The 13,014-nt window shown below is 40.7% G+C and overlaps 1 protein-coding gene across 1 annotated transcript; it reads left to right on the top strand.

Moving 5' to 3' along the window:
• The first annotated feature begins 4,279 nt into the window (after positions 1 to 4,279).
• Positions 4,280 to 12,426, top strand: LOC110983460 (tyrosine 3-monooxygenase-like). The gene is made up of 14 exons (XM_022242733.2): positions 4,280 to 4,519; positions 5,129 to 5,296; positions 5,512 to 5,692; positions 6,360 to 6,448; positions 7,015 to 7,082; positions 7,413 to 7,463; positions 7,762 to 7,860; positions 8,111 to 8,157; positions 8,468 to 8,603; positions 9,170 to 9,239; positions 9,591 to 9,647; positions 10,036 to 10,131; positions 10,272 to 10,405; positions 10,704 to 12,426. Exons 1-14 carry the CDS (start codon positions 4,475 to 4,477, stop codon positions 10,864 to 10,866), a joined length of 1,404 nt encoding a protein of 467 aa, XP_022098425.2. The 5' UTR covers positions 4,280 to 4,474; the 3' UTR covers positions 10,867 to 12,426.
• The last annotated feature ends 588 nt before the right edge of the window (positions 12,427 to 13,014 follow it).

Below are 13,014 nucleotides of genomic sequence, written 5' to 3'. Positions count from 1 at the left end.
TGCATATTTCATCCACGGCTTGCCTTGTATCCCATCATCTAACGCCGATGCTTCTCTGCATAAATTAAATATTGAGAAGTGCAGGTATAGGCCCATCAATTTAAATGTTTTTGAAGTGGGCCCGTCGGTTAAGTGGTTTTTAAGTGCACACGCATCGATACCTTCATTTTTAGGTTATTCAGCGTGAACAATACAGTGACCAGATGTAATAGACAGAACCTGGGATCTATATCAACGTGCTATTATGCTTAATGCCCTGATGAATAAAATAATTGACCTTTCCATGTCGAGAGCGTGGATCTGAGTTGAGGACCCCCCACATACATACGAGCCTACATTTGCGTTAAGGAAAAGGCAGACAGAAAAAGCGAGGAAAGAAGAAAGATCTGAGGAAATATAAGACTTAAAGGTTTTCATGGTGAAAGAAACTAGATTTATAGTAAAGATTGCGGTAACACCATGTATTTATGAAGTCTCCTTCAGGTGTGGCAGTCTCCTGAAGACGGACAGAGTACACTGTTCGAAACGTCGAGTTATTCCCCGGTTCTTCTCAGAACCACACATACTCAAAGAAGAGATAAATACATGGTGTTACCGCAATCTTTACTATAAATCTAAGATCTGAGGACAAGCCTAGAACCGAAGAATGTGTATCCATATACTTGAGTGTGTGTACACTGTATATATGTTCTCCTTTGATGTGCGTAATCAAAATATTGCGGCATCGTTTGGTTTTTGGCCTCCTGGTCCCTGCCTAGCTTCCAAGAAAGTGCTCTTTAAAATAAAGCACGTTCATCGTGCACCCAATTATAGCTCAGGAAGGAAAATCCTTATTGTGTTCGCTCTTCTACTACAAAATGATGGCAAGGTGAATTGTTTACTGGCGGATGATCAGTGAAGTAGGCCTCGGCACCACTTCACGGACCATCGATCTCCAATAGAGGTGTAGTTTGCATTGATCGAAGTTGTTTGCTTTATCTCCAGAATGAATTTTTCTCCGTATATTGAAGTAGTCTTGCTGCCATGGCAAGGTCTGCGGTTTTATTGCCTTTGATACCCAGTTTTTATACCACAATGATTAATTCCGGGGCCGTTTCTTCTTGTATGCCATAGTGTCTGGCCTTGATGAAAGAGGCAATTTGTAAGTGAAAGGTGTAAAAAGAAGTTTAGAGAGAGCAGAGTTTTAAAGAAAAGGGAATCTTTCCACAACATCTGCGATCATAGAAAGCACCCCGAAGCAGTTGGGCGGTAGTGCGGATGGTTTAACCTCGCTCCCTCAGTCCTGGGTCTGTGTGCCTATACTGCTAGACAGACGTTGCACGATGTAACTCGGTCAGAAATCCTCGGTTAGAAATAAGTTGATAGTAAAGCTGTTAGCATACTGCTTGCCACTAAAAAAAAGCAGTATTGTTTGACCCGGATGAACGGCGTCCACTGATGGAACTCAAGTGGTTATTTAACCTCAACAGGCTTACATCTAAAGCTTTTTGAAATAAATTGTGGCTAAAATTATTCTCATTTACTAATCCTTTAATTGTTTTAATGGTAACAGGGTTTAACTCACTTGGTCATTTCCGATAGTAAAATGGGTCCTTAATGGGTTTGGGTAATATTGAGGGTATTCAAACATATTGTTACCATGGCAAGGGAAGGGAGTGCTGAAGTAAGAGTACCCGCCTGTAAATTATGGTGGCTCTGAAAGGACATAGCCAATCGTCAATGTGACGTCAATATTCACGTCCAAAATTCACGACTCCTTTTGCAGGTCGAAAATATTGTGGCGAACTTCCAGCAAGCTGGGCGTGAGGTGAGATCACACGCGCGCACTGGGCAACCCACCCACGTACTGTACACTATACATGTATATGTAATGGATCACGGCCCTAATTAGGCCTACTCCGATTCGTATAAGTGCGTGCACTTAATTAATGTACACGATTCAGTGTCTTACCGTTCACAATAATCCACTTTGGCGCTCTTGTGTCCATGTACATACCGACGTTGACCCAAATTCATCGATTCTCCGAGTTCAGTCTTATTCTCCCCTGAGAATTCTTCCCCTGTGACAGCAGCTAGGCTGCCTTATATCCTTGTGTTCGTCACTTGTCCCATGATGCAGCTTTTATGCCAAATTTGGACACAATGGAGACTTTACACGATTTAGTATTTATTTATATGAAAATCTCGATAAGACCTAATTTATTTTGTAGGAGCGTGTAATGTTTGAAGCTGAAGAAGCTTACAAATACCATAAACTGAATTACTATTTTTAAATCATTTCAAAAAGAATTGTTATTTTCAGGCGTTCCTAAAATGACTTTAAATCTATCCTCATAAATGAAGTTAGAAAGTTGCCGTTGCAATGTTGTTTGCTGGATGCAGCGTGCGAGATCAAGTTATGTATAGATACATCATTTTGTACATTGGTCATTCTATAATTTTGGGCTCCATTTTTCCCATCCCAGTTATATTTGGCATATTATTTTGTTCGTTTAGAACACTTTCTTTAATTTCCAAGAGTGGTTAATTCAGTAATGCTAATTACCTACCAAACATATAAAAATAGTTCGAAGTCATTTCACGGGTATATCTCTATTGGTTAGCTGTAACAGGGAAAAAAGAATGTCACACTTCGAGAAATGAAAACCAAAAAAGGGGGAAAGGAAAAAAGCCCAAGAAATGAGAAACGGAGATGAAAGCGGACCAATCACCAGTTTGCTTGAAAAACCTCAGAATTTACCTTCTAGTTCACTTGTTAAATGTTCATCAGTCTTTAACAGATGATTGCTTAACCTCCCAGGAAATTTTGCCCTTAAAAATGGTTCAGTTTCTGACATTTCGAAAAAACGCGTTTGAATTAGTTGGGTCCATTTTGAATCTTTCATTTCCCCCACAATACTAACTTTTATTGACACAGATTTCGTATTTTAAAGGACATCGGCGACTTTTATATGACATTAGTAAAGGAGGTATACCAAATGTCAGAGTCGTTTCATAATCATTTTAAAGGACATCAGTGAATTTTAAATGACACAATTAAAGGAAGTAGACTTAATGCCAGAGTTGTTTTATAATTGTTTAAAGGACATCGGTGACTTTTAAATGACATTTAAACGACTATAGACTAAACATGAATACAGTAACAGCTGGAGAACAGCTCCTGATTCATTGCAGTGCAGAAAAAAGATCTGAGGGGAAATGCAGACAAACAAACAGTAGTAGTGCTTCGGGTAAAAAAAATGTCAGACATACTTTTACGCCTATCTTGGGATCTCGTGTCATCGCACACACCAATGCCCATCTCGATTTTATTTGAATATCAGCATAAACAAAAACATGGAGTACACTTATGTTTGGTCATTTACAGAGACAGAACGTTCAGTCACTGAATGACACGAAACAGCGCTAAAGACTGGTTGCGAATGACTGAACTTCAAATGACATCGATAGGTATCGCGGTCCAGATACCAGACTTAGTCACTTCGTGGAAATAAAACAGCGTTGTCAATACGTTTCACGAAGTGACCTATCTCAATGAATCAGTCCGTGAACTAATAATTTCGGAGAGGAAGGTCAACATTTTAATTTACCCAAATTAATTTAATTAGCTTTTCAGAGCATCTTTAAGTTCAGAAAATAAAGATTTCATCATGCATAACAAAAATACGTTAAAGACCTAAATTCGTCAAAAGTGTGAAGTTTCCCTGATTTGTCTCGGAAATGCGCGTTGCGCGAGAACACCACGTCCAGTTTCCACAGAATTGATGTCCAAAAGACAGCAAGAGGTTACTCAAAAATTGCTTGGCTCGTGGAAAAAAAATTGCACTTAGACAATATTGGGGAAAATGTTGAGGGTGGATTCTGCCCCCAGTTAATTAGCGTTATACCAGCTAAAACGACTTTCAAAACCGGTGTGGCGGTATCAGCTGTCTCCCGGTCTCAGCAGTCCACCCTGAATAGCCAGACATTAAAATGACGACTTTCCCGTTGTTGTGCGCAGAGATGGCATGACGTATTTTTACCGTATTTGGTAAGGGGGACCGCTGAGACTGGGAGACAGCTGAGACCGCCACACCGAATAAATTCAAGCATCCACATTCTTACTCTTTATACTTTTCCATTATGGGCCACTGTAGTTCAAGTGGAAGTCCAGATGTTTACAGCTGCCTGTACAGTCATTAAAGCGATCAGTTTTTCAGGCTGTTAAAGATAAGTCGCCAACTCTTCCATAAATGCCCAGATGTTAGCAGAACCTCAACCTCTTGTCAAATCATCCTTGAAAGTGCTGGTATCACGTGGGAGTCACGTGCAGACGCCGACAAATCCGCCAGCCGGTGCTGTTACCGTTCCCTTAAAAGCCCTCAACTTTCCCTCAAAAGCCAGTGCCCGCCTCTGGGAAAGCGGATAATTACTAAGACTTCCATGGTGTTATAAGTTACCTGTTTCATCGGACGAAAGTACCGTACGCTGCGACATGATGCCATCAATGGCAAATGAACTTCCCACAAAGTCTAACGGGGTAAGTGATGCATGTGCATTAATGACCGCAATCGGTCGATGTGGGCGATCACTTTATCTTTGCATGATTAGTCGATTTATTGCACGGTCTGTCGGTAATTCCGTCCATCAGCAGATCGTCCTTTCTTATTTACAGTAATGAAAGACCGTTCACCAAAAGGGAAGTAAAGTTGTAAATTTCATGTAGGATCGACAGAAAGATCACGAGATCGAGCCAACATAAAATTCTTCTAAGTAGACGTCGTTTATTGTCCAAAGCTGTAGGGCCAGATCTAGAGAAAAACAGTTTCCAACAGACTGGAGCTTCCGTTTTGATAACGACGAGGTCCTCCGTGCTGAAGATGCAGCAGTAACGACAGAAACTTATTTATTCAATACTTTTCTTAATCACAGCAATCATTCAAGATACATAAAAAATATCATCAATACTTTTGAATGATTTTGCCTCGAAATTTACATTAAATTTTGTAGTAATTTTAATTGAATTGCTGTTTTTATGCTGACGGAGCAGCCATAGTTTTCGTAGCCACGTGCAAGCAAAATTGCGTCGGTGACGTAGAAAGAGCCGACTTTATTATGAATTAAGGCCATTTGCTTTGTTCCCCTGAAGGAACGCGAGGCTCCAAGTCCACCTACATATGCCGACGTGATCAACAAGGCGAACATGGGTGCAGAAACACCTATGAACGGTATCAATCAAGGTCGTCTGTCGATCTCCTTCACCTCCCGGAAAGGTGACGAATTTGCCTCGCTGATCAAAGCCGCCAATGCATTCGAGGTTTGTAGACTTTATTCGAGATCCCACAATGTCAGTAATGTAACTGAAAAAAATGGATTTTTTTTTGTTGATTGACATTTCATTATGTACTTCACCTAAAATTAAAGTACAGATGGAACCGTCCATGGCTTGCGTCGGTAGAGATGACTTCAAAGTACAAACTGCAAAAAGAGCGTAGAGAATCGAGTTTTTGGTTTACATATATTTCTTTGTAGGCTGCAAAAGTAAAACTTTCTCACATGGAATCACGAACGGTAGGAGGAGAAAAGGGCGGACAGGAGTTCCTCGTTCAATGTGACTTATCCAACGGTGCCTGTCCGAAGAACCTAATCGCTTCCTTGCAGAACTGTGTCGATTCAGTTGTTCTGCACGAGGAGGACGGCTCAGAGAAAGAAGGTAACGGCCCCACATTGTATTTTTGGTTATATTATTTCTGCACTGTACCATGCACACACAAATTCGCAATGCAAGTTTTATTTCAAAGAACTAGATGTTGGAGTGAAAATGTATCAAAGAAAAAGCTACCCTCTCCTAAATTCTCAGCTATGAGACAGCCGTCCAGGCCAGAGGTTCAATGTCACATTTCTTCAATTCCCCAATTCCATGTCTCTCAGGAATTGCTAATATATTTTGCACCCTTTGCGTTTGCCCGAAACACTAACAGTCGTTAAATGCAAGAACAGAATAGAGACGTCAGAGTAGTTAATGTCTATAACTACATGTAGTTGCCGATTAATTTAAATTAGCCCCAATAAGTTCATCTAATTTTCAATGCCATCCTGTGGCAAAGTAATCGCAGAAAACATGGGCTGCGGTCGGTTCATTCTGAATGAGACGACCTACGGCATTATACATTCTTTCATACATTTTCGCCTTGTCCACAGCAGCATTATAGTGTATGTCCATTGGGGTCGAACTTTATGTGTCAATGGAACTCAGGCCCAATCACCACTGACAGTGTCCTCCCTTCTTGAAACAGACCCTGTTTATATCGCGCATTTTAAGAAAACGTGCAGGATGCTGATATAGTAATGCTGATGAGGGTAATGTGGTCTCTTTTCAGAAATTTGGTTCCCTCGTCACATTTCCGATCTTGATTTATGTAAACACCTGATACCTGGATTTACGCCAGATGTTGATCTCGACCACCCGGTAAGGAGCCACACTGTAGACTTCAGGTTTTGCATTAGCACGTTGTTGTTGGCAATAATATACACGATTATTAAGCAGAACGGTGAACTTAGAAGGAATGTTTGTTCGTAACAGGAAGCGCCTTTATAGGCGTCTCTTTGGCTACGTCATAAAGGCTGATACAGGGGCCTATAGGGGCCATGCCTCCCAAAAAGCACTCCCCCCCACTTTAAACGCAAAGGGGAAAAAATCCAATTTGGCCCACGTTTGCCTCGCCCCCCAAAAAAAATTGGTTCTGGATCCGTCCTTGGTACGTCAAACGGGCTGATTTTGCCAAGCATGGTTGGCATGATATGGTTTTCTTCTTCAGTAGTCAATTGGGAGAACAAAGGTCGCACTTCCTAGAGTCGTACAGTATGGAAAATCTTTACAAACACAGAGGTTTATTCGATAAGTAGTTAATAGTTAATTAATATCATGTAAATGGCCACCTCCCTTTGACTTGTGATTCTGATTCATAATTAAGTGAAGCTGTTATGCCATACAAAAATGTCTTATAAATACTAATCTCTAAATGTATATTTCAGGGTCATTTGGACGAAGAGTATTGTGCACGGAGGATGGAAATTGCCCAAATTGCCTTCAAATATAAGTAGTAAGTTATCGCTTTATTCATCAACTGCTTGAAAGATTCCGGGGGGAAAATAACAGTTCAACATGATCGTGTGGGGTATTATAAGCCATTAAAGAAACTGAACGCTTGTACATGCACCAAAAGAAGTCATCATCGGACACGCAAGAATTTTTAACTTTCCCGAGTGTTTTGTAATTAGCAAACAGTCCCATTGTAACAGGATTCGCAAGATTTTTACACGCACGTGAGCTGCAAGTGATTTTTACACAACCTTCAGACTTCCATTTTTCTTTCCTTAGTAGAGTTCCGAGAGTTGAACTATGTGTCCCCCTGTTTCATTTGTATCCACAGTGGCCAGCCCATCCCCAGGGTGAATTACTCCGACGAGGATACCAAAACATGGTAAGTGCAGGGAAGAAGATTTGGCGGTCAGCTGATATAAATTTTCGGAGGGACTATTCACATGTAACCGTGGTAACGAGATTCGACGTCAGAAAATTACAACAATCCAGGTTCAATTAAACTTTCACTTGTAAGATTGGAAGCATTACTTAAATGTACAACAGTTTGCAGCTTAGATTTCACGTCCTGGAACTAGCACAACGACAGCAAACCTCAGAGGTCTCACCGTCTCTCAGAAATGTAAAAGGTTGAATCCAGCATATCATCATTCTTTTGGTTGCAATCGAACGTTGTACAGGGGCGACGTGTACCGCAAAGTCACCAAGCTGTTTCCGACTCACGCGAGTAAAGAGTGCATCGCAGGGTTGAAAACTCTTGAAGATATTGGACTGTACAGGTGAGCATTAAGAGGGGCAACCTAAGCAAAACCTTTAAAACATAGCTATCTGAGATGCGATATTTCGCGGTTGTATTGAATATAATTCACATCTGATGTTTCAAATGTAGGCCTATGACATAATTGATAGGACGATTGGTATTTCATGGCTGTCGCCTTAGCCTTATATAGTACTGTCCTTTTTGTAAAAACAAATCATCGTGTGTATTCAACTTTATGTTAAATCTGTACTCATTTCGTCCTTTTTCAGTCCCGATTTTGTTCCGCAACTTGAAGATGTCTCCAATTTTCTGAAAGGTATTTACTGCTTCCCTTCATTCCTTCCTGAATTCAACTTCAAAAGTTAGGTGACTCTGCTAGAGGAAATCCCCCTTGCTCATTCTAGGTATATTCGCAAATAGAAATGTTTGCCGACTTTCGTTTACTGCTGTTGGAATAGAACAATGGCTTTAATTCCATAACTGCAGTAGTCAAAAGTGCAAAACAAAAGTCCTGGAATACGGATTGAAATCTCCACCTGCATGGGAGGTATGAACAAACTCACCAAGAAAGATTAACTTAGCACAACATTAGTAAAAATCACCATCAATATATTTCTCTTTCACAGAGAAGTCTGGTTTCCAGCTCCGTCCGGTTGCCGGTCTATTGACAGCTCGTGACTTCCTGGCAAGCCTGGCGTTCCGCACCTTTCAGACTACGCAGTATATACGTCATCATTCATCCCCTGCGCACACCCCCGAACCGTAAGCATTCAATCTTAGCATGAAATGCCCCCAGAGCAGCCATCTTCGGAATTACGCTGTGTCAAAACTAAACATGATTGTCCACATATGCGGCTGCTCCCTTTGTTGCAATACATAACCTAAGTACCAAACATCAGAGATGGCTGATCACAAAGGATAATGGATATGATTCAGATGGCTGCGGGTGGCTGCTAGACTCAGACATTCTGGTCGAGAAAAGCAGCGAAGTGGTGATGGACACCTTCAGATATTGTAAAAACACACACACAACTATGCATATCCCCATAACTTCACCACAACGGTTATGCTAACCACTAATAAAATAATTTGTAACAAATTCCAACTAAATTAGCATTATACTTCACAACGCATACCTCTAATTATGAGATGCTTTCGCCAAGAATACACAACAAAGGTAACTCCGTTTTAGAATTCCAGTTGCGGCCTAAATCTGCCCTCTGTGTTCTCGGTTATGTTTCTAGAAGTTTAGAAATCATTGGTCAAAAACTGATCTTTCAATGATTACAGCAGATTATGTTTTCCCTTTTTAATTACATCATTAATAGCGACTGCTGTCATGAACTGCTTGGGCATGTACCTATGCTGGCTAGCCCAGAATTCGCCCAGTTCTCTCAGGTAAGGTTAAACGTCGTTGCGGCGTCTGTTGACATTTTTTAAATTTGTGCTTGTAAAACACACGACAATCTGATCCCCATGGTATTTCCATTTCTTCCATAGTCCTTCTTTTTCCAGTAAGTAATATATAACGAGGAAACGGGCTTGTTGATTCAAAAGACTTCTTTCGCGTCGAAAAGGAGTGGCCATATAGGCAGTAATGATATGCAAGGCCACCGTCATTTGATGTCTATATTGGCGTTAAGAAAAGCTCGTGAAGTGATGTGGCCTGCAGAAGATTTCGTTGCCAACCTTCATGAATATTTTATAGCCAAACGCTAAAGTTGAGATCATTTTCTATTTGTTTTGTAGGAGTTGGGAATGGCATCTCTGGGTGCGTCAGACGAGGACATCGTCAAACTTGCAAGGGTGAGCACGATATTGAACATATCATTTTAAGACTGAAAAATGATTCTTATTAAAGGTTTTCATTGATCCAAATCTCAATAGTTAGTAGTCAAATAAACAATCTTGGAAACTTGATGGCTAAAGGTATCAGTTGTTGGTACCATCGCTGAAGGACATCTCAAGAATGAATGGTCTTAGACGAAACTAATGTGCAAATATTATTTGTCAGTTTTGGCACACAGTGCCAAACGCATGTTCTCTCAGGCGTTTAAATTGTGTTAGTATGGAGGGTCCAGGACTGCTCTGGAACAAGTTGTTGTTTTTTTAGATGTGCCATCGAGCAAGGACTGTTTTGCAATTTGAGCTGGATGGAATTTGTCATACTAACTTGAGGTTCCTTCGTTCACAGCTGTACTGGTACACCGTAGAGGTCGGTTTGTGCAAGGAGGAAGGGCAGGTCCGCGTCTATGGTGCTGCCGTGCTTTCTTCACCGGGGGAGACCATGGTAAGTTTACCGGACGGTAGCAACTGGTCATGGTTGGCTTAACAACTATCTCGGAGACGACAGGAGTATGAACTGGTTCAAAGGCTTTTGCCTAAAAACTCTCTCAGTGTGAGCCTGTTGGTTTTGTTTCTCTCCTGCAGTTCGCCCTTTCGGACAAACCGGAGCGAGTACCCTTTGAGGCGTTAAGGGTGTCCATGACATCGTTCGATGAGAAGAATTACCAGCCCGTCTTCTTTGTTACAGAGAGCATCGAAGATGCCAAACAGAAACTTCGGTATGCCAGTCATAGCGAGTCATGCTGTTCGGACTCTAAGAACGCATGCGCACATCCAACTTAATAAGTTTACTTTGGGATAAAACGCAGCAAATAAGGATAACCAACTTTAGAGGAAAATGCTTCATAACAAAGTTGGAATTTCGTATAATACTTTAAACCAAGAACTTTACTCCTTTTCGTTGGTACATATATGTAATTTTCTATGCGTGTATGTTTATCGTGGATGATGATTTTTTTTCTTAATTTCAAAGTAAACTTAAGAAATTTCACCACAAAATTTCCTTTTCCGTTACAGATCTTACACTAACACCATGAAGAAACCATTTGATGTCCGCTACGATCCATACACCAAGAAAATCATAACTCTGGATCGTGTGGAGAATGTGCGGGACACGGTAAGGGAGATGAAAGGTCAGCTCAATACTGTGTCATCGGCCCTGGAAAAGATATCTGCCTAGCCCAAGCACGTAAACGCCCCCCACCCCACAGAACGGTACCGGCATCGTCAGATCAACATAACAAATTTGTCGACAGACGCTGGCGGGGTAAGCGGAGGCCCAATGGCCCACGACAAAAATTACCTTCTGTTTTGATCCCACTTCACAAAGTCGGTTTCTAACGATACTGTTAACTGTTAAGACTGTATAATTAACTGGAAACAGTTCATCTGTTCATTGTCCAGATTTTGCGCTCATAATCCCGTGGATGCTGTTGTCAGTGTTTTCACATTGTTGTTAAATTCTCCACCTATTGCACTTCTTCAGCCATGGGCCCCTAGGTTACGGCACCGAAGTTTTGGGCACTAACAAAGCCTATAACTTATAAAACTTATTCGTTGAAACCTTTGGAACTCCGAAACAAGGGGTCGAGGTGGGACACCGTCGGAAACAATGGTGCGAAGTTGGACTGATGCAGGAGATATTGATGTTTAATTCCATTCCAGAATTTTCCATTTTTCATTGCCATTCTTGCTTGTGTTGCCATTTTTTTTCAGATGTAAGGACATGTATTGTTGAACACTATGCTTATATTGTATAATTTAAACTTGAGTTATAATTACCTGATTTAAATACATCATCCTGTCAAAGGAAAAGCATGCGGTTGATATTTTACCATTAAAATAAATACTAATTAATATAACATTCTGTTTGAATTAATTCATTCATGTCGGTTACAGTGTAATTATAGAAAGACCAAGATAAACCATTCTTCATTTTTCGGGGTATGACGCTTCCGTAATTTTTGTTTTGGTTATAGTTCTCCATAATGTAATGATGTAGCCTTTTGGGTGAGTTACATTTACAGCACAAAAAATAATTATCTTTGCAATGGTGAAGGTTTATGGAGAAATACATTATATTTGATATTTAAACTCTTTATGACACTAAACGTTCTTTGTTGTAACACTTACGTTTCAACTGCCAAAGGGCTTGAGCAACAAGGGCGGGTATAGTAATCATAAGTCCCCTCAAAGGGCGCACAGACAGTTGCTGATAGTCAAGTCGTAAGCAGTTTGAGGCACTTGTCGTAGTGTCGTTAACAGTTTCTGAGCAGTTAATCCTTATATAATTTTCATGTCAATCTGTTTACAGCAACAACCGTTATGGGAACTGTATCAAAAAATTGGACACTTGAGATCTCTGTACATACTTGTACTTTGTAAACCTATATATATAATTAATGTGCATAATTATGTTTATTTATAATCGGTGTACCGTATTCAGTTTTTATCTTTTGAGATATAAAATACTGCACATTTATTGTCTTACCATACTCACTCGTTTACAACATTCTCTGTAATTTAAGGCGTATTTTGTATCTCTTAAAAATTATAAAGCCTATGTCCGTCATGCACTGTTGAAGTGAGTACGAACCAGACTTCCATATGAAGACCAAAAAATTCATGGGTGAGACATTTTACATGTATTATGCATTTTACGAAGGCGAGACACTATCATTTTTCATAGATGTGGTCCACAGCGCGGCGTATAGCCAGGGGTTGACTGTAGGGGGAGAGTGGGGGAGCTGGATGTCATGCGGGGGCAAGTCCCAGCATTGTCACAGTTATGGATGGGTGGGGTTGACTGAGGGGGTGATTTTTTATGGGGGGGATGTTCACCTTCCGCGGTGATGCAGCTGGTGGTCCCATGAGCAATTGTTGGCCACAACTTTCAAAATAAATCAAAGGTTTGATCTTACTGATAAGGACATCGATTCTGTTGTACGTTGAGGTTGAACTTCATTTGTACTGACTTCATGCTCTAAAAATCTTCATTTAAATATCATGCTATTTTCGGGTTTTCTTGCCCAGAAGTAGCCTAAAAACGCCAATAGCCTTCTTCATGGATTGTGATTATGCCGCACGGAATGATGTAGTGATAATAAACACGTATTAGCGTGATAGAAATCATGTAACAAATAGTGTCAGTAAATCCCGTGCCATTTTACAACCCAATTGCCGGAGCAGGGGCGGATCCACGATTTTCCAACGGGGGGGGTTGTGAACTAAAGCAGCAATAGTAAAATGCCCGCGAGTGCGTAGCGCGAGTACCTCATTTTTTGATTCAAATGACCCCTCTCTCTCCCTTTTTGTCTTCTTTATTTAC

The sequence above is a fragment of the Acanthaster planci genome, linkage group LG03, assembly GCF_054643075.1.
Source record: "Acanthaster planci isolate LZ-2023a linkage group LG03, COTS_SCS, whole genome shotgun sequence".
NCBI lineage: Eukaryota > Metazoa > Echinodermata > Asteroidea > Valvatida > Acanthasteridae > Acanthaster > Acanthaster planci.
Note: the sequence above shows the minus strand (reverse complement) of the source record. Positions and strands in the feature narration are given on the sequence as shown.

Bases quoted from the DNA above. Each gene is read 5' to 3' on its own strand.
- LOC110983460 (XM_022242733.2), top strand. From the start codon at position 4,475: ATGATGCCATCAATGGCAAATGAACTTCCCACAAAGTCTAACGGG. The intron at 7,464-7,761 runs GTAAGTGCAGGG...AACGTTGTACAG, and splicing joins GACGAGGATACCAAAACATG to GGGCGACGTGTACCGCAAAG. The intron at 8,604-9,169 runs GTAAGCATTCAA...CATCATTAATAG, and splicing joins CCTGCGCACACCCCCGAACC to CGACTGCTGTCATGAACTGC.